Below are 25001 nucleotides of genomic sequence, written 5' to 3' on the forward strand. Positions count from 1 at the left end.
ACATGCGGAGTGATTTTATTTAGGACTTGTTGATTTCAACACGTTGATTACTCTTGCTCCGGATGTACATTAACATTGATCGAACAATTGTGAAAAACAAAATTGTTGATAAATGATTTGGATGATAATTTTGTTCTTTGAACATTGATTGCTGAAGCAGGTATGTGCTCTGGTCGTCCGGAATACAGCTGGGCCCTGCACCGCCATCGCTCGCTGACGCCAAGTTGGACAATGTTTTGCTGATTGCGATTTTTTGGTTGCCTGTGCATTTTCTGGCATAACTACGGATAGATCCTTCGTTTCTATGCCCGCTCATGAACATGATATGACGGAGTTATACCCCTGCATCGCTAAGTGCCTGTATGCTTGTAGCTCTGAGGCAGTGTGCCGTGTACCTTTGTTTACATTTTGCATTCCTAGATATGTCGCACATAAATTTTGAAAACTGGTATTTTTTCACTGTTTTGTTTTTAATACCAGATATCCTCGTTGAGATTATTAATCGCTTCTTTTGTGCAGTGATTGAACAAAGCATTTGCGTTCGGATCTGTTTTGCTAATGAGAAGTTTTAATGATGCGACTGGACATTTTTCAGTGTTAGTGGCATACATTCTCTTATCATGATTTGCTTCTTCGTTTGTTAACCCTCCTTGAATCGTTTTTTGTTTGGTTTCATGGGACAGGACAGCATATTAGCGTTCATGTTCATCTTTAAGAAATTCAAATGAATTTGGTTTCAGCTGTTCGTGAAACTCGAGGCCGCGAGTAACAAAATGTATTGCTACATCGTACCAAACGCAATACCGCAGGATTGTTTTTGGAGTTATCGTTCTTAATATAAATTTCATTATTTAGATTAGATTTGCCTTTAATTAGAAGATTTAAGAAAATTGATTAAACAAATTTACTCAGTAAATAAAATTATAAAATAATCATTATAATTAATTTGTTAAAATGTCAAATTTGTTCAGTTTTTGACAAAAAAATTAAAAAACTACTAAGGCTAATGCAAATTTTATACACTACTCATTCATCTGTTTTGTTTTTGTACGGTATATATATTACTCGATAACATATGTGAAGTAGAGCATTTGGGTTAGTGGTGCCCATGTGTGGAAAGAAGTTCGGATATCTGAAAATGAATAAAAAATTGGTCTATAGTGAGAGATGGGGGTAAAGCAAGGAATGAATTATTTAATGTTGACAGTCAAAATTTTGACGTTCTGAATGCAAGAATAAAAGCAATATTTTAGCCTTAAATCTGTGTTATGTAAACAAAGACTCAAGTCTTTTTTTTTGTAAACAAACAAACAAGTGAAATGTTGATTTTGTAATGTAAAGCATCTTAATTTTACATAGTCACAAATTTTAACTTTTAGATGACACATTTTACCCCAAAAAATGCTTGAAATGTGAAAGATATAATAAACTTAGATCGATATCCATTTCTTTTGAAAATGTCGTAAACAATAACATACCGCTATCTTTGTTTACAAAACAAATAATAAACTCTCTAATATGAGCTTCTGTGATGATGTATAACCTTAATTTTTATGTGAAATCTTTTAAACACATTAGACAGGAGATTTTGATCATTAAAAGTGAAATAGAAAATTTGGGGGGAGGGGGGGGGGGATCGTGAATCAGTCCCTTTAAAGCAAAATAATGATTTTTATTTTGATATCAAACTATCTGACGAATATGAAGGAAAACATGTCAAAACGATATCATATGATCTTGTTGGTAAACATTTCCGGTTACTGTAAGATCTGAACCATACCGGCGGACCTTCAATTTCCGAATTTCGATCTCTCGAACTCTCGATTTCCTCAAAGTTTTATCAAGGTCCCTTGAACTTCGAGTTATTGAGAGTCGCCTGTAACACATCATTACAGTATTTTTAACAGAAGTGCATCACTATACATCAGTAATATATTCATTATTTGTTTAAAATTGTCCACCTTTTATTTATTTATTTGGTTATAATAAAATAGCAATTTTTGCTGAATAAGGTAAATGGAATTTAAAATTTTTTAAAACTGTAGGCTTATTGTACATTACTCATCCATGTATTTGACCTCTTTCATATGATATTGAATTCTTCATCCTTTAAATTCATTGGGTGTTGTTTTATTATTTATTGCTTGTTTATTTATATCTTTTTGAAAAAAATGTTTTTAATATCAATATTTTCTTTGATCTTTTTCAATAGCAATAAATCGAATATTCTATATCAAGAATTCAATTTCATAGTATTTCTTGATATCAATATATAAAATTTGAATTCTTGATATCATAAAATAACACAGTCATTGATATCAATAATGCAATTAAAATGTATTCAATAATACATACTCCTCTATGAGAAAGTACAATTTTCTTTCACTGGCATTTTTTTGTTTGATATGAATAGAATGTCCATACGTTTTGAAATACATTTGGTAAGTAATGCAGAGGTTGCCAAATGAGATTTATGAATACAGTACAATATTTAGAAAAATTTGATACACATACTTTAGACTGGGAAATTAACATAATGGGTTTAATTTCAATATGTTTACAATTAATCATTTTTCTGCAAAATTTAACCCAATAGTGAATGATATGCTAAAAATGCAATGCTGTTGTAATCAAATTTTAAAAAGTGAATTTTCTTTTAACATGAAATTAAAACCCTCACAATTGTGCCCTTGTAACAAGTCGTGAAATTTTAGCACCATGGAATTAAAAACAACTTGCATGTAGAAATGTTACAAAACAAGGAATGGACCATTGCTATGTCTTTGCTACGTCTTTAACTATAACATTTAAGGCTTTTCAAAGGTTTCTGTCCCTTAGATATATCAGTAAAAATGACACCAAAGGCAGGGCCTTCACTTTCAAAACATCTTTCAGGGAATTGTGCTTGTTTGAAAATATAATAAAACATTATTAGATGAAAATGTTACATGTTAAGGACGATTATTGGTATTGAATGCAGTACTGACTTTGAATAAATTGTATGAAGTGTTTTGTTGGTTTTTTAGTCCTTTGAGAAAGCCATGCGATTTTCCTTTGAAGAATTCCATATCTGGCATCAGTTTGCAAACACACTGATTTGTGCAGGAAAGGTAAAAAAAAATATTTTGATTACAAATTCATTCTAAGAGGAGATTTTAGATGCATGTGCATGTTTTTGTGAAATTATCATGTACATGTAAATTTTATTGTCTTTGATTTTCAAAATGAACACCAGCGAATCGGAGGATATTTATATGAATTATATGGTTTACCTGTTGAATGAGGACTGGCTCTGAATGTTATTTTCAGTATAGCAGAGCTTTACATGTTTTGAAAGAGTGCTCCAGGTTGAAACCTAAGAATACTGTGGTGTTACTGCAAGCAGCCAAGTTATGTTTTGAATGTCTCCACCTTGTAAGTGCATGATGTTTTTTTTAATGTAAAAATATCAATTTGAAAAATAGGCCTCTTAGATTCAGAAAATGTTCAATTGCATCTGTTACAGTCCTTTCAAAAGAATTGATTTTTCTTGATTATTGATTTGATTACATATTTATTGTTCACTTTTCAGTACAATGATGGAATAAATCTAGTCCAACAGGCAATCGACAGCTGCTCCGATAGCCACCCTCTGCTAAGTAAATTGTATGTTGCTATGGGTACAGGTTACAGTCTAAAGGCCCAGGGCACCAAATTACAAGGAGACCGATACACATTACACAAGAAAGCATTAGAAACCTTCAAAAGGTAGTCTCCTCAGAAATGAGTTTATGTTTGAGTTCAGATGAAAACATGCAGAATATTAGATAATAGTGTACAGTTTGATATATATGCTATAGAACAGTTAGATGCATAACTGTTACTCTCTGGGGGGAAAATTGGGATATACCAGATATTTTTTACTCTGAGAGCTATGGTTCTGTAGCTATAAAATAGTTTGACGAGTGTGTCATGCTATTTTACATAAGTACATGTACTCTCTTCGATGAAATAAAAAAAAGACCTGACTTGTTTTAGGGCTCATGAACTGGATCAGAATGATTATCTGGCATTGTTTCATTTGGCATTACAACTAGCACTACAACGACAGGTATGTATGGACAGTACTCAAAAGCATGTATGTGTTCATCTAAGTTCTGGTACATTGTGGTTTAAACGATAAATACATGTATTGATGAGTCATAGATTTTATCAGATTTGGTGCATTGTGTCTTTGAAGAATCATATATTTTGAACATCTGTAGTTGTACAATATTGTAAACGTGTCCTTTTTACCTTGGAATAGTTTATGGATTATTCACTAATCCAATAAATAATAAATATGTTGCTGCTATAATCTTCGGGAGTGGATCAAAGATCTTATTTCAATCCAATATGATTTTCCAAAGATTAGTGAAGCAATAAGGTATGTGAAGATGTCCCTGAGACACAAGAATGATTACATCCATTCGCTGCATTTGCTGGTGCTCCTGATGACGTCAGAGAAAAAATATGAAGAGGGCATGGCTCTGATTCAGGCAGCACTCCAGGAATATCCAGACAACCTCAGTCTCATGCTAACCAAGAGCAAGCTGGAGGAGGTTCTCCTCGGTCCAGAGTATGCCCTCAGCACATGTCGACAAATGCTGGAGCTCTGGAAGGACCTCTACGAAACTGACGTGGATGAGTTAGTCAATTTTTACCAATAAATTGTCTACATTATGGTAAAACATGGTTACAGTGAACACACTTTTATAATGAAATCATGCTTACAGCGAAATGATTTTCATTCCCTTGTGGTTTTAAAAGATATGATGAACTTATTAAATATAACAAATTACATTTATAACGAATCAAAATAGTTTTGTCCCCAGCACTTTGCTATAATCATGTTTTACTGTATAGAACATGTATAATATCACTAGAATTTAAATTCCTTTTGACTTGTACTTTAAATTACTTAAAACTGAGATTTTTTTATTTGCTGTTTTTAAGGACCTTGGACCTTGTGTTTTTTATAATTTTCATAACAGAAATATGTCTTCTATATTATGTTAATAAGATTTGGACAATAGTTTGTATGGAATTCAAAAGGAAATATGTAATGCTGTGTTTAGAATGGTTGTTTCTATTTGTAGCACTTCTAATGCTGTGTTTAGAATGGCTGTTTCTATTTGTAGCATTTCTAATGCTGTGTTTAGAATGGTTGTTTCTATTCGTAGCACTTCTAATGCTGTGTTTAGAATGGTTGTTTCTATTTGTAGCACTTCTAATGCTGTGTTTAGAATGGCTGTTTCTATTTGTAGCACTTCTAATATTGTGTTTAGAATGGCTGTTTCTATTTGTAGGACTTCTAATGCTATGTATAGAATGGCTGTTTCTATTTGTAGCATTTCTAATGCTGTGTTTAGAATGGTTGTTTCTATTCGTAGCACTTCTAATGCTGTGTTTAGAATGGTTGTTTCTATTTGTAGCACTTCTAATACTGTGTTTAGAATGGCTGTTTCTATTTGTAGCACTTCATCTGAGAGGAAATACAGAACCCTGACATCCAACGACAGATCAACATTTGATAAAAGAAGTTTTGCCCAGCTTCAGTTAAATGAATTAAATGACAGAGACACAGGTTAGAATAAGTACAGTATTTAATTCCTGAATTTTCCAAAGAACCCAAGCCATGATTGTGTTTACAAAACAAGAATATAATTCCTTGTGTCATTTACCATTTATGCAGTTTATCATCAGGGCATGTTGCATGTGTCTGTTTTAGGGTCCTTACGAGCAGAGTCTGTGGCTGCCTCACGGGTGGAGCAGACCCTGTCGGAGGTTGCCTCCTCTCTGGGGAGCACCTTTCAATCTCGCCCAGGGTCCCAGGAAACCTGGCTTCTACAAGCCCAGATCTGGCTTCACCTAGGTATTCATTCATTTTTAACATGCTATTGAATTTTGGTATCTCGAACATCATTATCTGAAATACCATGAATATTGGTATTTAGTGAGTTAGAAGTTTTTATGCCCCTGAGATCGAAGATTGGGGGGCGTATTGTTTTTGTCCTGTCTATCATTCTGTTATTCTGTAATACTGTCATTCTGTCTGAAACTTTAACCTTGCTAATAACTTTTGAACAGTAAGTGATAGAGCTTTGATATTTCACATGAGTATTCCTTGTGACAAGACCTTTCCGTGGGTACCAACATTTTTGACCCCGTGACCTTTGAGTTTCACCTACTTTTTGAAAACTTTAACCTTGCTAATAACTTTTGAATAATAAGTGATAAAGCTTTGATATTTCACATGAGTATTCCTTGTGACAAGACCTTTCCGTGGGTACCAACATTTTTGACCCCTTGACCTTGGAGTTTGACCTACTTTTTGAAAACTTTAACCTTGCTAATAACTTTTGAACAATAAGTGATAGAGCTTTGATATTTCACATGAGTATTCCTTGTGACAAGACCTTTCTGTGGGTACCAACATTTTTGACCCCGTGACCTTGGAGTTTGACCTACTTTTTGAAAACTTTAACCTTGCTAATAACTTTTGAACAATAAGAGATAGAACTTTGATATTTCACATGAGTATTCCTTGTTACAAGACCTTTCCGTTACCTTTTGACCTTGACATTTGACCTACTTTTAAATTTTTTTCTACATTGGTCATAACTTCTAAATGGTTTAATATTGTACATGAGCATTTCTTTTGACAAGATCTTTCTACTGGGACCAAGATACTTGCCCTTGTGACCTTGGCCATCTTCGGAATTGGCCATTATCGGGGGCATTTGTGTTTCACAAACACATCTTGTTTCTATATGTACTTTAACCTCAATATCTCAAACCATGGGATATCTTAGAAAAAAATCTTGGCCTCATTGAGTTAAAAATAACGAAGTTTAACTGTATAATGTATTTAACATATACTGTTTTTAATTGTATGACATCAATGAAAGATTAATTTGACTTGTAGATGTTATTGAGTTTTTATTAGCTCACCTGAGCTTTTCTGATCAAAATTTGTCCGTTGTCTGTTGCCGTTGTAAACTTTTCACATTTTCATCTTTTTCTCCAGAACCACTTGATCAATTTCAACCAAACATGGCACAAAGCATCCTTGGGTAAAGGGCTTTCAAGTTTGTTCAAAGGAAGGGCCATGCCTCTTTCAAAGGGGAGATAATCAAAAAATTCCATAAATAGGGTGGGGTCATTTAAAAATCTTCTCAAGAATCACTGGGCTAGAGGAGCTGAAATTTACATGAAAGCTTCCTGACGTAATGCAGATTCAAGTTTGTTCAAACCATGGCTCCCAAGGGGTAGGTTGGGGTCACAATAGGGGATCAAAATGTTACATACTAATATATAAAATCTCTAGATATGAGCCAAGGTGACTCAGGTGAGCTATGTGGCCCATGGGCCTCTTGTTATTGTTCTATAACACATTAGCAATACATATAATGAAATGTGGTAAAATTAAGATGACAGAAGTATGAATAGAATTTGTGAATTTCTGATAGAAACCTGTCACAAAATTGCACATAAAGGAAACATCGCATTGAATAAGCATTCTTGACAGATTTGAAACTAGTGATAGAAATGTGAATAATTCAGTACAGATTAACATGTCATTTCTCTTTAGCTGAACTGTACCTAAGACTAGACAAGATAACAGAGGCTGAGGGATGTGTGCAGGAGACGTCCTCTATCTTCCCCCTCTCTCATCACGTAGCCTTCATGGTACAAGTTTTCATTGCCATAATCAATTAAAATCAAACATCATTAGCTTAGTTTCTCTGCGGATTATTTATAAAAATTCCATATTATCCATGAAATATTGTCAATTACTTTTTGATAGATTCTACGGGTTGTTCGACTTTTTTTGGAGTATGAACAGACATTATGTAATGTGGTGGTGTATTTATAACATTTTAGAAAGGACGAGTCTATGAACACAAGCATAAGTACGAAGAGGCCAAGTGTTGCTACGAGAATGCTTTATCCATCAATCCAGCTCACACCAAGTCTCTCCAACATTTGGTGAGTGCTCTGTATGTTGAGCTTTTGTTAAAAAAACAACAACAATTCTTTATCAATAAATGGCTTCATCCTGAGCTTGACTGTTTACAAAGGGAATGGTGTTGCATAGACAAGGAAACAACGAAATGGCAGAAAAGGTTTTGCGAGAGTCTGTAAACGTGGACCCAACAGTGCACCAATCCTGGTAACGAAAACTCTAGTTAACTAAAATAGTGGTGTAGTCAAAGAGGTTTTCATTATTTAGGTCACCTGAATCACTCGGGTGACGTATTGCTATTGGTCTGTGTCTGTCGTCATGCGTTAAAAAATGATCATTTTTAATTTGTTGTCGATAACTATATATCAGAATTTAGTGGTAGCTTAGATATACAGAACAGGAAAATTATTATAGATTTCATAGCCCTTGAGGCTAGTGATACTTTTAATTAATACTTGGGATGACCAATAAGGCCTTTAAGCCTCTTGTTGGTAAAAAAAAAAAAATTCCATTTCTGATCACTGTGTTTTCTTTTTTATATTTGGTCTATAAATTTCTCTTTTATTTAAAGTGTTTTTAAACGAATGTGTAAAAGTACTACATGCAGTATATACAAGAGCACAATGATTAAAGTACACATACTAGTAGCACCTGTGTATAAGTACAGCAAAGCTTTATTTGGAAGTTTGGTGAAGAAAAAATCTCTTCCACCCTGCAACATGTCAATATTTGATGTTTTATCTCTCTGATACTGTTTGGCTGTAGGTTTCGCCTTGGGCTTGTCTTGGAGAGCCTCGGGCAGGCTGTGGCTGCCAGTGAGTGTCACATGACCTCCCTGGGCCTGGAATCCACCAGTCCTATCGTGCCCTTCAACGTGATTCCACACATGTTGCAGTAATGAGCCAATCACAATCAACTGTTTCCATAGTGCAATAATCTTCTATTGTGATACATGTATTTACTACGATGAATGTACTCTGATACAGAGGCCATTTTAGTATGTAGTGCTAAATGTGATATATTTGTGGTTCACTTGGGATATTTGTTTTAATTTTAGCTCGCCAGGACGGTTGTCCGGAGAGCTATTGTCGTGACACCAGTCTCAGTATCACACTTAAAGGGGAAAACTTTAACCTTGGCTACATTTTTGAACCAAAGGGGATAGGGCTTTAACATTTCACAGAGAGATACCCCACAACCAGACATTTTGTGTGGTACCTAATGACCTTGGATGGACTGACTTTTCAAAAACTTTAACCTCTGCAATATTTTTTATTTTTTAACCAAGGAGAATAGGGCTTTGATATTTCACGTATAGATGCCTCATGACCAGACCTTTCTTTTGGTACATGTACCAAGACTTTTGACCTTGGAATTTGGTTTACTTTTCATAATCTTTTACATTGGGTATATCTTTTGAAATTTGGGGGGGGGGGGGGGGGGGGGGGGGTGTAAGTATGTCACACTTCCTGGTGAGCTATGTTGTTTCCTGACAATTGTTGTTTTGCTGTAAACTAAGGAGTAATTGTATGAAGTTTTTTCTGTCGATACATGTAGCTAATAAATTTGGAATAATAGGAAGTAATCCATGTATCTGTAGCGTAATGCATGTATTTTATATGTTGTTCATTAAATGTAAGACTTGGGGCATTACATACTAGTATTTCTTCAAGAAATCACGTATTGTAACATATACTGTCTCTGTAATGCTGAGATTTTTTTGTACACTTGAAATACTTTTTCTTTTATCTTAATCACTGTTCAAACTTTATATTTTTAACAAAATATATGTGGAGGAAATCATTGTAATTTGACCACCAACTTCTGTTCATTCCAAGATTGTAAACAATATCATTGATGAATGTCAAGTAAAACCAGGCCGAGGATATTCATGACCGTTGTGTTCCAGATCATAACCAATCATATTGCATTCCTATTTCTTTGAGTTTATTTTTAATAGGACATCAATGTAATGTTGATGCTAGCCTAATTACATGCATGCATACTGTATAAATTCCTAGATATATGTGAGGAATTTGTTATCGTGTAATTAAGAATAAGTGAGAAGTACCACTCACAAAATAAAATTACATGCTCTTGCTGTTATTTTTCTATTGCTGAAATGCATGTAAAAACTCATGATCAGGAGTCAGTTCTCGTTCTTTTGATTCAATATCTATGAGTCATTTCACAATATTAAGCACTGGCACAAAATAATGTAAGGTGTTACCCATAATAAAAGACTGATTGGTAATTAATGTTATATGGCTTGTGTATTTTTGTGGAGAAAAAAGGAAGTCTGAATAGACATACATGTATAACATTTTTATTCTTTTCAAGATCAAAACAAAACTGAAATAAAAAGTGAAATATACATTGTTAATATTTTTTGTGCAGTACAAATGTAAATACATTTATTTTATCATCACAAATTGATCATAACTCAAAGCAAGGTGTGTAACATTGAATATCTACAGGTGTACATTTCCATTGTCTTTGCCTTTGATATCAATGTAGAATTTATATTGGCAAATTGACCACAAGAGAAAATAGGGTGTGTAACATTGAATATATCTTCATTATATTATTTTTAAAGATAATGTTCTATATTGCCACCAATGAATATATATAAAAATAAATGGTATTCTAACATGTTTCAACATTAGAATTATACAATACTCTTGGTGCTATCAATGTAAAATACTGAGATAGTTATTGCTAAACAACAGTATAACTAAGAACCTATCCTCTCCTAACACAGCAAGCACACTTTAATACTGATTGTTTATAATAACCTGGCAACAATAAATATGTGTACGTGATGTGGGGAGGAATAAGTTTACCCTGGGCCCACAAAGCGACTAGATTAGGGGGAGTAACGATTATCACAGACGGGCAACTTAAACACTCAACATAGCAACTAAAACCCATCTTTTGAATAAAAAAAATGATGGAAATATCCAGTATTTTTTAAATGCTGAATGACACTTTCAGTGTATATTGTATGTTCAATAAAATCACTCTTGAGCAAGCCATTTGGTTTGATTTTTGCTATCAAGCAAAGCACAACTTCAATTCCACAGCACAACATCATTGCTATTGCATGTTTTCACCGAATACTGTTGGTAAAGCAACGAAAAAAAGAAAAATTAATGCCAAAGTTTCGGATGAAATATTGAACTAAACCAGAATGCAGTTGTATGAAGGATCCATCTGATCTGATTTTGACATAGTTGAGAGTTGAGTCTGTCTTGGTAAGAAGGGCACATGACCCCGTAAAGAAGGTTTGAATTATGATTGATAGGCACTGGTGAAGAAGAGGCCATGCTGTCTGCCCATTGTAGAAACAGTGCTGGGGATCGGATGTTGAAATGTTTTCTCGTACATCCCAGGCCCTGGTACTCTCTGTTAAAAAAAAAAGAAAGAAAAGATTGATAACACAGAACAATGTTGTAACATTGCTGTGATGATACGTTTTTATTCTGCAGTCCAAAGATTACATGTTGTAGATTGATGCTATGTCCAATATCTTTATATGTGAAACACCAAATTAACGTGTTCAAATAACTATAGTTCTCTCTCTGAACAGTGCTCTCTCTAAATGAATTCAGTTAGAGCATTCAATCAAAGAGTGCAACAATTCATCTGGATAGAGGTCTAATTCCATTTAAAATTTACATTTCTATGTAATACAACTCATTTAGACATCAGTAATCTATTTAGAGTGTGGTCTGATTGAGGGACTCGCATATGGTAACAGAGAGCAGTCTAATTGAACTGCAGAGATGCACACACTACAATTCGAGAGTGGTCTGATTGAATCACAGTTACACACATGTTGATTTAATGATAACTCCAAAGAGATCAATTTAAAAGACCTTTCTCATTAGAATTGAAATCCAATTACCCCATGTAAAAATATTTCTAATTACTTGAAGATATCTCCAAATAATTAAAAAGAACTACAAACATTTGAGGAATTTGGCATTCCATAAGTTTAAATATGGCATTCGATTCTCAGAGATCAACAGCAGTTGTGCTCTCGCCCCTTACCTGTTAATCTTATTTATTTTTTTTTAAAGTCACTGAAAAAAGAAATAGGTAATTAGAAACCTAGTTTTTAAACAGTTATTAATATTGGGGATGGGATTTCAGAAGTCAAGATTTCCAACTACAGATCAGAAAGTGAGTAATTATATCTGAGATAATTTGAACTGAGAACCCATGCATTCTATTTCAAAGTTATTGCTTTATAGATACCAGTAATTTATAAAATTTTGGAAATATGTAGAATGGTTGGGCATACATCTATATCTTATTGTTGTACCGAGAAGTACAAACAGTGGAGGGGGGGGGGGGAACAGTGGAGGGGGGGGGGGGGGGTGTCTGGTTATTGCCCTTTCTCCTGTCCTTAACTTTCTTTTCCCCTGGATTCCCCTTTCTCTCTATCATCTCCCACTCCTGTTCTTTCATTCTCCCCTCTTTCTTACTCTGCCCAGCTTTGCAACATAATTTCCAGAGATGGATAAGAATTTTAGCAGTGCTTTTATAAACAGGATTTCTTTGTAGACACACTACCACTGACAGTGGTCATATACACCCACCCCCACAAACACACACACACACACACACACACGCAATATTGATTAATCTCTGGCTACAGTAAACATGCTTATAATGAATCACACTTATTGTAAAGTGATATTCATTCCTTTATGAGAGGACTGAAGGTTTGCTATAACTGTGTTTTCCTGTATATTGAATATTAGCCAAAACGTTGGAAAAAATAGTTTGGTAAATTTAAGAAATAAAGGTCACATTTTCGTATATGTTGCAGGATAACCGAGGTCGAGAAACCTTTTATTTTTTTAAACCGAGGCTTTTATATTTCAAACATTTCAAGGTAGAGGAGGTTATCTTGCATCATCTACAAAAACAAAAACTTTATTCCATTCTACTGCAGCTCAGGATTATACAGCCAATCGTTTGCCGATACGGCAACGAATTAAGTCACTGTGACATCACTGCAGTTTCCGAAACGGACTAGGCCTAATTGTTTTTTGCTGATGAAAAGGTGAGATGGTAGGATAGACTAGATCTATTGTGAAAAATATTTCAAGTTTTTAGTTTGATGTTGACGGATTATATCAACTGCATTGAATGAAAGGTGAAGATAACAAACAATGATTAATCTCATAACTCCTATAAGCAATACAAAAGAGATAGTTGGGTAAACAGGAATCCCTGGACACACCAAAGGTGGGATCAGGTGTCTAGGAGGAGTAAACACCCCCTATCGACCGGTCACACACGCCGTGAGCCCTATATCTTGATCAGGTAAACGGAGTTATCCGTAGTCAAAATCGGTGTGCCAAGAACGGTCCAACAATCGGTATGAAACACGTCAGACAGCATTTGACCCAATGATAGGTAGTATTGGCAAACTAGATTGTTATAACGACCATAGAATTTGCGAAATGCTGACTTTAAACCCCTGTACCATCAACTCGTTTGCCAGTAGCTTGCCTCAATTTAAAAACTGACCATACGCAGAACAAGATCTTGCGTATCGAATCAGTTGAGAGATATAAACACCATATGCAGGTGATGATGGAATATTGCTACATAAATATGGGAAGTTGACGATGGAGAAGGTGAAATCATCCCGTTTAAACAGTCCAAGGAAACTACACATATGTAGAAGAGGATTGCCTTGTCTGTGCATCGACATGTTTATTTACATGTGTATCGATTTGGGAATGCAGACGATTGATTTAAATTAAATGACAAATATACTTTAGTAATTTATAAATTTCTTTTGCAACATATACACCGTATTGATTAATTCTTATGGGTATATAATTGAATTATCAGTTATCTACTTTATATGTTGTACATGTATTAGCAAAACATGAAGTGCAAGCGAGATGTGTTTCAGGTTTCTCATAATCAGTTATTACGTATGAAGGTATATCGCAGAATATTGACTGCGGCATTTCTTTGATCTTAGCAATAACGTGATAGAATACTGGAAACACAATAAAGAAATATTTCCAAACTTGCCGTATGTGAACTAGAAAATCGTGGAGTCCTAGATTTGAAGCTGGATGATACAGCCGTGTTGGACCTCTGGTGGACGTGTTCATAATTCCCTGGTCCAGGGCCCTCCTTCTGAAAATCAAATTATGATAATTCTACTCACAGTTGTCGTTCCTTGCTCTTACTTATAAATTTACATTATGATGTATTAAATATATATAAATACATTTGTTTTCTATATCAACACTTTTCTTATGTTCGATTATAATTTTTCTTACTGTTTCATTTCACTCAATTTTTTACTTGTTTCTTAATTAGAGTTTTGAAATGAGGTTTTCTCATTATTGGGAATTTAATGGAGAACTCAAGAATACGTAATTAAGCGCACCATAATGCTGGCGACCGTCATTTACTCTATAATGACAACACAGTTTATAGACGTATATAAATACACGAATACCATACAATATTGAAAATACCCTCATTGAATACGATAACAGAACGTTCTGTTATCCAGTGAGGGTATTTGTTTTTATAAAAAAAAAAAGGGGGGGCTCATTTTGAATTATTTTGGACGTTCAGGGTATTCAAGACATTGTTGACATGCATTAGAGAGATTTTCAGCAAAAATAATTAAATCATGCGGAGGGACGTGCATCCTGAACCCAAGCACGTCTCAGTAAAAACAGAGATGTATTGACCGTAAGTATTTTTTCAATAATGATCTAGAAATGATGGAAAATCAACAGAGAGTATTATTTTTAAACATTTCACTATATAACACAACAGAACATTTCACTATATAACACAACAGACAGAACATTTCACTATATAACACAACAGACTAAACATTTCACTATATAACACAACAGAACATTTCACTATATAACACAACAGACAGAAAATTTCACTATATAACACAACAGACTAAACATTTCACTATATAACACGACAGACTAAACATTTCACTATATAACACAACAGACAGAACATTTCACTATATAACACAACAGACAGAACATTTCACTATATAACACAACAGACTAAACATTTCACTATATAACACAACAGACAGAACATTTCACTATATAACACAACAGACAGAACATTTCACTATATAACACAACAGACTAAACATTTCACTATATAACACAACAGAGCATTTCACTATATAACACAACAGACAGAACATTTCACTATATAACACAACAGACTAAACATTTCACTATATAACACGACAGACTAAACATTTCACTATATAACACAACAGACAGAACATTTCACTATATAACACAACAGACAGAACATTTCACTATATAACACAACAGACAGAACATTTCACTATATAACACGACAGACTAAACATTTCACTATATAACACAAAAGACAGAACATTTCACTATATAACACAACAGACAGAACATTTCACTATATAACACAACAGACAGAACATTTCACTACATAACACAACAGACAGAACATTTCACTATATAACACAACAGACAGAACATTTCACTATATAACACAACAGAACATTTCACTATATAACACAACAGAACATTTCACTATATAACACAACAGACAGAAAATTTCACTATATAACACAACAGACAGAACATTTCACTATATAACACAACAGACAGAACATTTCACTATATAACACAACAGAACATTTCACTATATAACACGACAGACAGAACATTTCACTATATAACACAACAGACAGAACATTTCACTATATAACACAACAGACAGAACATTTCACTATATAACACAACAGACAGAACATTTCACTATATAACACAACAGAACATTTCACTATATAACACAACAGACAGAACAGTTCACTATATAACACAACAGACTAAAATTTTCACAAAAGTTTGGTTTGTACGAAAATAAAACCTTAGTGGAACTTTCAACAAATCCCTTTCTGTTGTTGGAATAAGAACATAAGTTTCAGAAAAATGCGACTAAAATATTGTTTATAGAAAAATAGGATTTTCAATGTATCAATAATTTAGTTATATGTATAGAACTAAAAAGTGAAAGTATGCGAATAAAATATATTGCATCAAACTGTACAACTCTAGGCAGCTTGAGTACTTCCTAAGTAACCGTCCCGTGGGGATCCGGGTTATAGGATAGATCCTCAGTACCCCTTGCTTGTCGTAAAAGGTGACTAAATGGAGCGGTCCTTCGGATGAGACAGCAAAAATCGAGGCCCTGTCTCGCAGCAGGTGTGCCACGATAAAGATCCCTCCCTGCTCAAAGGCCGTAAGTGTCAAGCATAGGCCTACATTTTGCAGCCGTTCACCGGTAATGGTGACGTCTCCATATGAGCGAAATGTGAGGACGTTAAGGAGGAATGCTACACCGGAGAAATTTGATATGGATAAAAAGTGGAGGATATGTAAAACAATATTTTGAAATTGAAAACTTTCAAATTTACTTTATTTAGTCAAAAAATACAGTTTAGTTGAAAGCAATCTCAGAAAGATTTAAAACCCCTGTTGGACTCGAACACGCGATCTACAGTTCAGCAGTCAACGTGCTAACCTACTCAGCTACACAGCTACTCAGCTAGGCAAGAATATTTTTAAATGTATAGACAAATATTGCTGATATTCATATTTTCCAACATGCTGTTAAAGGAAGTCAACCATTATGACGATTTAGAGTACCTCCTTAAACAATATACAATCAATCACTCCTAAGTAACCAGAGTACTAAGCTATGTGAGTAAATTTTAACCATATACAGTATACTTACCGGTTTGAACGGTAACGTAGGAAAACGCATATGTTGTGACCGGAACATACTTACCGGTTTGAGCAGAGGGAAGCGCTTATATTATGAGCGGAACATGTTTGACAATATGTATACTTACCGGTTTGAACGGAAGGAAACGCTTATGTTGTGAGCGGAGCATGTTTGACCATGTATACTTACCGGTTTGAGCAGAAGGAAGCACTTATGTTGTGAGCGGAGCATGTTTAACCATATATACTTACCGGCTTGAACGGTAAGGTAGGGAAGCGCTTATGTTGTGACCGGAACATATAGTGTCTACAGAACATTGAAAAAGAAATGAAAATTACAAGACAGTTTACAAGGCCTTAAAATGTCTTTTGTCACAGGAAAATCTTTATATATTTTTCTTCATAAAAACTTTCAGATGCATAAATTCAGAGTTGTAGATTATGTGCAGGTGCGTGAATGAGTGAATTTAGAAATAACATCTGCATTCAAAATTATCTATACCAGGGACAAAATGTTTATTTCAGAATATGAAGAATATACACGTCTTCACTCACTTTGAGGACTGTTTATCAGTTGTCAAGGAGAGGAATTTTTCCATGTCATATTGGCCCGGGCTTACGTTAATATCCTAGGTGATAAAGATTGATATTACATTTCAGACTGCGGTAGTGTATAGATGCCCCTTTTTTTGTTAAAGGCATAATCCAACATAAAATACTATAATTTTCCCCATCCCACAAGGAAATCCAATATGCTCAGCCCCATTGCAATATATAACGGGAGCGATGTAGTACACATATCATATAAGTTTCTTGTACAAACATTAAAATAAATAAACTAAAATTGAAAAAAAAATCCATGAATATTTCAAACTATCATTCTTCTACATGATTACAGACTATTGTAACAGAAACCAACAAGTAATCAGAATTAACACCATCTGAAATAATCGTATCACGAATAGAACAAAGCCCAGTGCTCGCAGTGTCGCTGTCCTAAACTAATCATTCTGAAGGAGGGGAATAATGTTGGCTTAAATGTTCAACGACTGAAAAAAAAAATCGAATTCATCATACATAAGAGTATTTATTCGTGGATTTTTATCGAAATGCGATAAAACATGGGAGTATCGGGGCATTTGTTACTCAATATAATTATTCCTTTATGCATTTAATGTGCTTTGTGGAATTTAGGTCGCAAGCACTTCTTGTGATGTTGACCAGGAAAGCCTAGGTAATCTCACATCAGAATAGCAGAGGACAATATTACGTATACGAAATTTCATACTGTGCAAAAGACGACTGAATGGAGGGAAATTTTTATCACGGATTGCTTCCTTTTATTCCTGATCAGAGTGATTGTGTTGTGCGACAGTGACTTACATCCATGTGACTATTGTTAGCGGGCGATTATATCCAGTGACTATTCTTATTGAATGGCTATATCCAGTGACTATTCTTATTGAATGACTATATCCAGTGACTATTCTTATTGGGTGACTGTATACAGTGACTATTCTTATTGGGTGACTATATCCAGTGACTATTCTTATTGGGTGACTGTATCCAGTGACTATTCTTATTGGGTGACTATATCCAGTGACTATTCTTATTGGGTGACTGTATCCAGTGTGACTATTCTTATTGGGTGACTATATCCAGTGACTATCATTGGAATACTTATATATCTAATGTGACTATTGGGTGACTATATCCAGTGACTATTCTTATTGGGTGACTATATCCAGTGACTATTGTTAGCGGGCGATTATATCCAATGACTATTCTTATTGGGTGACTGTATCCAGTGACTATTCTTATTGGGTGACTATATCCAGTGACTATTATTGGAATACTTATATATCTAATGTGACTATTGGGTGACTATATCCAGTGACTATTTTTAGCTGGTGACTATATCCAGTGACTATTCTATTCGGGTGATAGTGACTGGCGCAACCCACGTGTTTTGTGTGACTCACGCACGTTTCATCTTACTTTGAGGGTTGTCGAGACGTCGTCATCGACAGATACTGCTCGGTATCGTATGCATTTGGACTAATATTTATATCCTACAAGTTGATGAAAACACATACTACAACAACTAAATCACAAAGGAAATTACTAATTAAGTATATTGTTGTCGAGGTTTCGCTACTAACTTTGTCTCTGTGCCCAATAACAAGGAAGTTTTGTTTACTCCTGTCCGTGGCCTTGAAATTGTAGGTAGCAGGTGCTTGTTCTAACCTGTAAATAAACAAACAGCTAAAGGTAAATAAGTTCCTACTTTAGGAGAACAAATTGTATATATCTGTAACAGCATTTTCTGATATTAACATATAGCAACACTCACTGAGCACAGTGCAATGAATGGAGAGAGAGAGAGAGAGAGAGAGAGAGAGAGAGAGAAATCGTGTATATATATTCAGTGATTCAAATCCCTCTGCATGTGTGCACAGTATTATACTTTAATGCCGTATCATTTTCACCGAGTCTTTTTATAATGTTTTTCATCAAAACACCCCGCTTCACTTCCAGAATACTAGTACGTACCTCTCTAAAAAGTGATTGAATTCGTAAGCTCCCGGCATCAACACCGCGCCCTTTCCGTGTGGGTGGGGGTCTATTTTCCTGCCGTCTGATTTGAATCTGTACGTGTTTTGTTTCTTTTGTAGATCCTCTAGAAAAGTGCCGCCTTCATAGGTCCCAGGAAGAGGGGTCTCCTGTCACAAGAGTACCAACAGAAGTTCTGAATTACATTTACAGTGAGATTGTGTGCAGTTGTTTTGTATTCAGACCAATTAATTAATGGTCATAAAGGGATCAATGGCATAAATTACATGTATAACCTAAAGTGACTGACGTGCTGGGAAACTAAGACCACGTGTCTATATGGATTGTAACCCCCACCCCACGCACACTCACACATCCACGAATTTTGTAGCAAACTTTAAAGTTCAATACCCACTTGGACTTTGGAGTGTGTAAGATGGGGGAGGTTAAGATGTTGAGTGCAGGGGAAGATCTAGAAATCAGCTGACGGAGAGGGGGGTCCGTACAGTGGGCTGTTTTCTCCATACAATCGTCTACTTTTTTACCATTTATCTTGGATCCACATGAATTGGATCCACCCCGTACGAACAAATTTCAATGATTATCTACAGCTCATAGTCTGCCAGAGGAAATAGAAACAATTAATGTCAGCGTATTATTTTATGATCTTTTTACTTTCGTGGAAATCGATGTTATTCTACGATGAATGTGATCAATGTCACTGGAAATATCCTATTGATCCACAGACCAGTTATATAACAAAATATACAAAATTAAACAGTCAAGCACTCTACAGGGGGTAACTTATCCTCCATATCCTATTGTTCTTTTTTTTAGACAGTAGATGGGATCGATTCTTCTTATTTTTTTCTTTAGGAAATACATGTATTGGTATTGATCACCGTCTAAGGAACTGACTGTTCTCAAAAGTCCAGGGTTCCTTTAAAACTCGATCGAGCTGTTTGTTATATTGTATCATTTATAACCATGGCTTCAATTTAATCCACAGAAAGAAAGAAAAAACAACGAACAATATAAATTCATTCATTATTCATATCAAAATGAACCACCCACTTGTCCTAATAGAACTAAAACTCTCGGTGGGGAGGGGGGGGGGGGGGGGGTCATCTAAACTGGGGACTATATAAAAATGCACTGAACTCTGCATCTACAGTCTTGCGTTACTCTGTTCTAAATTCGGTGATCGTGAGCAGTCGTAACCGATATTGATGGAGGTGAAATTATATTGATACAGGGTCGACACTAGATAGAATATTCTATCGTTAAAGTGTGCTAATGTCCTACGGACCCGATTTGTGAGAGCCTGTCCCGAAACACAGATTATTCTAACTAGGTCGACACACACTATCCCTTTAAGCAAACTTTGTGTCAAAAAGGTTTGTTTCCAGTGAACGTTGGTCAGATGAACTGTTCCAAGTTGTTTTTCCTTGTCCTAAGCCTAGACCACATGACCTTAAGTTAAGGTCATTGCATACCATCTGGCCATTAGTAACTTTTTTGTAAAGAATGTGAAATTTGTGTAAATATGATCTTCTAAAGTCTACTACATTACGAAGTTATGATCTGGAAAAATCAAACATTTTTTTTAGTTATATGAGTTCACGACGTTGAATCAAGGTTATGACCCACCACCTAGCCACACACTATGAACTCGTTATGTCTCTCCAGTATAGTTTTCCGCTTTGACCAAATGACCGTGGTCAAGGTTATAGCATACCTATTGGTCATGAGCAACGTCTGTGCCTAATATGAGCTACTAATTAATGTAAATCTAAAATAGAGGGACGGACATGGCGATCGTTATAAGGATGCGGGACACAATCCTGGACAGTAAAAACTAAACGTAATAGCGAAGTATACTGTTTATACATACAAGTAGTCCTTTCGATTTCTATTCGTTTCATCGCAACAGAGCAGTTCAACCCTTTGTCAATATTCCACACAATATTAATCATAGTCTACTAATTAACCACTTTTTCCTCATTAAGACATCTTCAGCAACATTTTACAGTTTATTGTGCGTAATAGACACTTCAAAATGACAGTTTGATCATCGAAACATCAGACACAACACTTGCTATTCAGTCACCGTAAAAAAAAACCCCATGAATACATGAAAACATGCTTGCTGTTTAATCACCCCAATAACCTGTAGTTCATAGAGTTGATGAACAAGTGAAAAAATGAACAGTGATCAATTTCATAAAGCCAATAATAAAGAATTACTACAAAATTAAGAAAGGACAAACAAGGACTCCTGGACATTCCGGGGGTGAAACCAGGTGTCCAGGAAGAGTAATCATCCCCTGTCAACCGGTCACATCAATCTTAAGCCTTATAACTAGACCAGGTTAACGGAGTAATCCGTAGTCAAAACCAGTATGTAAGGAACGGTATATCAGTTGGTATGGAACACATCAGAGAGCAATCGACCTAGTGATAGGTTATATTAGCAAATTACATCATTATGACGACCATAGAATTTGAGAAATGGTAATTTTAAACGAAACTATTGACCCCTGTAACATAATTTTATTTGTCAGCAGCCCGCCTCGATTCAAAAATTGATCATACGCAGAACATGTTCTCGTGTATGGAATCAATTGAGAGACATGAACACCATATGCAGGTGATAATGGAATGTTGCTACATAAAAATGGGAAGTTGACATGGAGAATCTGAAATCATCCCGTATGTCGTAAAGTTGTGTTGTTAGATTGCCGTTGACATCTATGTTTAATGAAATATCCAAATATGAAACAGGTATAATTTCATAGAATATCAGCTTTTTAATTTGTCGTAAAAACAAATAATACCACGCTGTTCGATCAGAAAAAGTACAGCTGACTCTCATCACCAAAACAAAGCACGGTTTACTCTTAAAAATCACCGCAATGTTTCGAGTGATTTCACTCGCCGCAATAAATCAAATCATAATATTGAAGATAATGTTCAGTAACCGACACAAAATACAGCCTGCGGCTCAGTCACCGTCACAACTTGTTATCAGTATCCATGATTCTTGCAAGCCTATCCCTATTCCATGCCAAATTTTACAACCATTTTCTTAAAACCGTGTATCATGTTTCAATTGTAACCCATCATATATTCTTTTTATCAATTCCAAATGGTTCTAAGACAATTCCTACGAGAATGTCAATTTTTTCTTCTTCCAGAAACTGTTGGCTGCACATGGTGAAGTGGGGTGTGTGTGGTCTGCATGTTACTGAAAAGCTATGTAGCCGGACTTACCCTGATATAAGTACGCCACCACCCTTCTCTTTCCGTGACGGGGTTTTCATATTCCTCGCTCAGAGCCTTGCGTTTCTGAAAACATTAAAGATATGCATGTAAGAGAGAGAGAGAGAGAGAGAGAGAGAGAGAGAGAGAGAGAGAGAGAATAAGAGAGAGCGAGAGCAAGAGATTCGTACTTCCTCCAGTGGTAAAGATTTCTTAATCAACACAAACGGCAATATACAATTGTTAACGTAACGAGATGTGAAGCACCTGCCCTTTAACTTACCAGCCAAGGGTGTTTTAGATGCTTGTCCTCCGGTGGGGTGCTTGCCGGACGGGAGGACCCGGTGTTTTTGGCAGGGGGTTTAGCCAGGTGTGGGGTGGTAAGACGGGAGGTCTTTTCCTGGACGGGTGTAAGGGGCGTCGCGTGTGTCAGGCGGCTGGCCATTTTGAATGAAGTGTTTACCTTTTTTTAATTCGATCGATTCACACCTGGTTGGATTGCGTCCTTAGTGACGGAAGACGTATCACGTGGCCACCAGATTAAATGAAATGTTTTTGTTGAGCGATATGCAATGAAAGAAAATATTTCAACAGTTTGATAGATTTAAATACCCATACTTCGCATATCGGCTAAGAGTACGTACTCGAGTGAATGCGTGTTATTTAAACTAATACTTCGACAAATCTTAAATTAAAATGTGTCATATACTTATCATATACAATTTTAAAAAAAATTATGATAAATTAATTAGAACGCTGCCAGAAGTGAAAGTTTACTATCATTATAATGCGTACTATTCAAATATATTCTCTTCCATCTCCTTCATTCCCCAACAATTTAGCTCTACCCCCCCCCCCCCCCCCCCCCCCCCCGCACACTTTGCTTTACTCTATTGGAGTACTTTTGTGAAAGGGTTGAGGTTACACAGCAAACTAATGAACAACAGAGTTAATTCATCGAACATCATTATCATTACACCACTTAAATCATTATCATTACACCACTTAAATCATTATCATTACACCACTTAAATCATTATCATTACACCACTTAAATCTTCATGCGGTGTTTATTTTCATTTTTTTTTTTTTTTTGCTTGTGGTCTTTTTAGTGCTTTTTTTTATATCCTTATTTATTTGACCTCGTATCTACTATTAAATCCGACACTTTGGATGTTGAGTGTTGTTGGATTTTAGTGCTTTATATATATATATATAACTCAATTTTTTTATCTCCTGCTCTGTTGTACTTATTCATTTTTCTTTCACTATTTTTATTTGATTTCATTTTTCTCTCTTTTGTACATGTCCCTTAGTTCTCATTAACCACCCCCACATTTCTCTTTTGTTAGCTTATTCATATTAAAAAAGTTTACTCCTTATATTATCATTATACTTTAATGATATACTATACTTTTACGGAGTAGTAGTTTTATTCAGGCAGAACAATCATTTTTGTATAAAACATCATCAGAAAATAAATAAATAAATACACATGTCAATTGTATACAACTTATCATATACAGAACCATATCAAACAAAAAGTTTTATTTTGGTGTAAAATTTTGAAATACTGTAAATGTAATCTAAATATGGATGTTATAGAAAAACTAGGTAATGTTTTGTGACATGTATGTATATGTGTGTGTATATGTGTGTATGTATATGTGTACATACTGTCATCACATTGTATATTTTTAGCTCTTCTGAGCCGAAGGCTCAAAGAGCTAATGCCTATGGCCATTTGTGCGGTGTGCGGTGTGCGTAAACTTTTTAGAAAAAGGGCTATAACTCAAGAACCCCTTGGCCAATTTTTTTCAAATTTGTTACAGGGTATCATTGGCCCAAGGGCTTTCATACATACTAAATAGAGGGATGTGACCCTTTAACAAGGGGAGATAATCAGGAAAATACAAACAAAAGTAGTGGTTGCTAAAAAATCTTCTTCTCAAGAACCACTGGACAGATTATCACCAAACTTACACATAAGGATGAGGATATGTTGTAGATTAAAAATTGTTCAAGGCATTACCCTGGGGCAAAGGGCGTGGTCTCAAGGTCACTTCAAAGTTGACCTAAATTTATATTTCCTTAAATCTTTGATATTTTAGTCATTATAAGGACTAGGATCATCAAATTTTGACAGTTGATGAATCTTAGGACCTTGTGTCAAGTTATCTCAAAAGTAGGTCACGGTGACCTACTTTTTGAATTTTGCAGGTATTTATTTTAAAAATAATTTTGATGCATATCTTGGACACTTTGAAGCCTATGATCATCAAAACTTGTCAGTTGGTGGATCATGGGACCTTGAAATGCGTCAACTGAAAAATAGGTCACCGTGACCTACTTTCTGAATTTTATGGCTTATCATTTATAGATATATTTTAAGTTGTTAT

General features: G+C 35.1%; 2 protein-coding genes and 1 long non-coding RNA gene across 3 annotated transcripts in view; 2 read left to right on the top strand and 1 right to left on the bottom strand.

The window, feature by feature from the left end:
* The window catches only part of LOC125650821 (tetratricopeptide repeat protein 7B-like), a 26906-nt gene extending 16820 nt beyond the window's left edge, over positions 1 to 10086 (top strand). The window contains exons 9-19 of the mRNA XM_048879359.2: positions 3027 to 3110; positions 3310 to 3414; positions 3572 to 3747; positions 4018 to 4090; positions 4389 to 4666; positions 5496 to 5605; positions 5750 to 5893; positions 7613 to 7710; positions 7906 to 8010; positions 8103 to 8194; positions 8753 to 10086. Coding sequence (XP_048735316.1) covers positions 3027 to 3110; positions 3310 to 3414; positions 3572 to 3747; positions 4018 to 4090; positions 4389 to 4666; positions 5496 to 5605; positions 5750 to 5893; positions 7613 to 7710; positions 7906 to 8010; positions 8103 to 8194; positions 8753 to 8885 — 1398 coding nt within the window. The 3' untranslated portion in view covers positions 8886 to 10086. The remainder of the gene's footprint in view (positions 1 to 3026; positions 3111 to 3309; positions 3415 to 3571; positions 3748 to 4017; positions 4091 to 4388; positions 4667 to 5495; positions 5606 to 5749; positions 5894 to 7612; positions 7711 to 7905; positions 8011 to 8102; positions 8195 to 8752) is intronic.
* A 211-nt stretch (positions 10087 to 10297) lies between these two features.
* On the bottom strand, positions 10298 to 23141 carry LOC125650822 (protein STPG4-like). The gene is made up of 8 exons (XM_056166260.1): positions 22886 to 23141; positions 22615 to 22689; positions 19342 to 19511; positions 18951 to 19035; positions 17344 to 17417; positions 17041 to 17095; positions 14051 to 14158; positions 10298 to 11392 (listed from the first exon to the last, which is right to left on the bottom strand). The coding sequence occupies exons 1-8, from the start codon at positions 23045 to 23047 to the stop codon at positions 11279 to 11281; spliced, it is 843 nt and encodes a 280-aa protein (XP_056022235.1). The 5' UTR covers positions 23048 to 23141; the 3' UTR covers positions 10298 to 11278.
* Positions 17475 to 20134, top strand: LOC130055061 (uncharacterized). The gene is made up of 2 exons (XR_008803285.1): positions 17475 to 18828; positions 19464 to 20134. It is a non-coding gene; the product is annotated as an uncharacterized LOC130055061 (long non-coding RNA).
* Positions 23142 to 25001: the final 1860 nt, after the last annotated feature.

The sequence above is a fragment of the Ostrea edulis genome, chromosome 5, assembly GCF_947568905.1.
Source record: "Ostrea edulis chromosome 5, xbOstEdul1.1, whole genome shotgun sequence".
NCBI lineage: Eukaryota > Metazoa > Mollusca > Bivalvia > Ostreida > Ostreidae > Ostrea > Ostrea edulis.

Bases quoted from the DNA above. Each gene is read 5' to 3' on its own strand.
- LOC125650822 (XM_056166260.1), bottom strand. From the start codon at position 23,047: ATGGCCAGCCGCCTGACACACGCGACGCCCCTTACACCCGTCCAGGAA. The intron at 17,418-18,950 runs GTTAGTAGCGAA...TTTATCACCTAG, and splicing joins TTATTGGGCACAGAGACAAA to GATATTAACGTAAGCCCGGG. The intron at 14,159-17,040 runs GTAAGTATATAT...TTTGATTTTCAG, and splicing joins CTACCTTACCGTTCAAGCCG to AAGGAGGGCCCTGGACCAGG.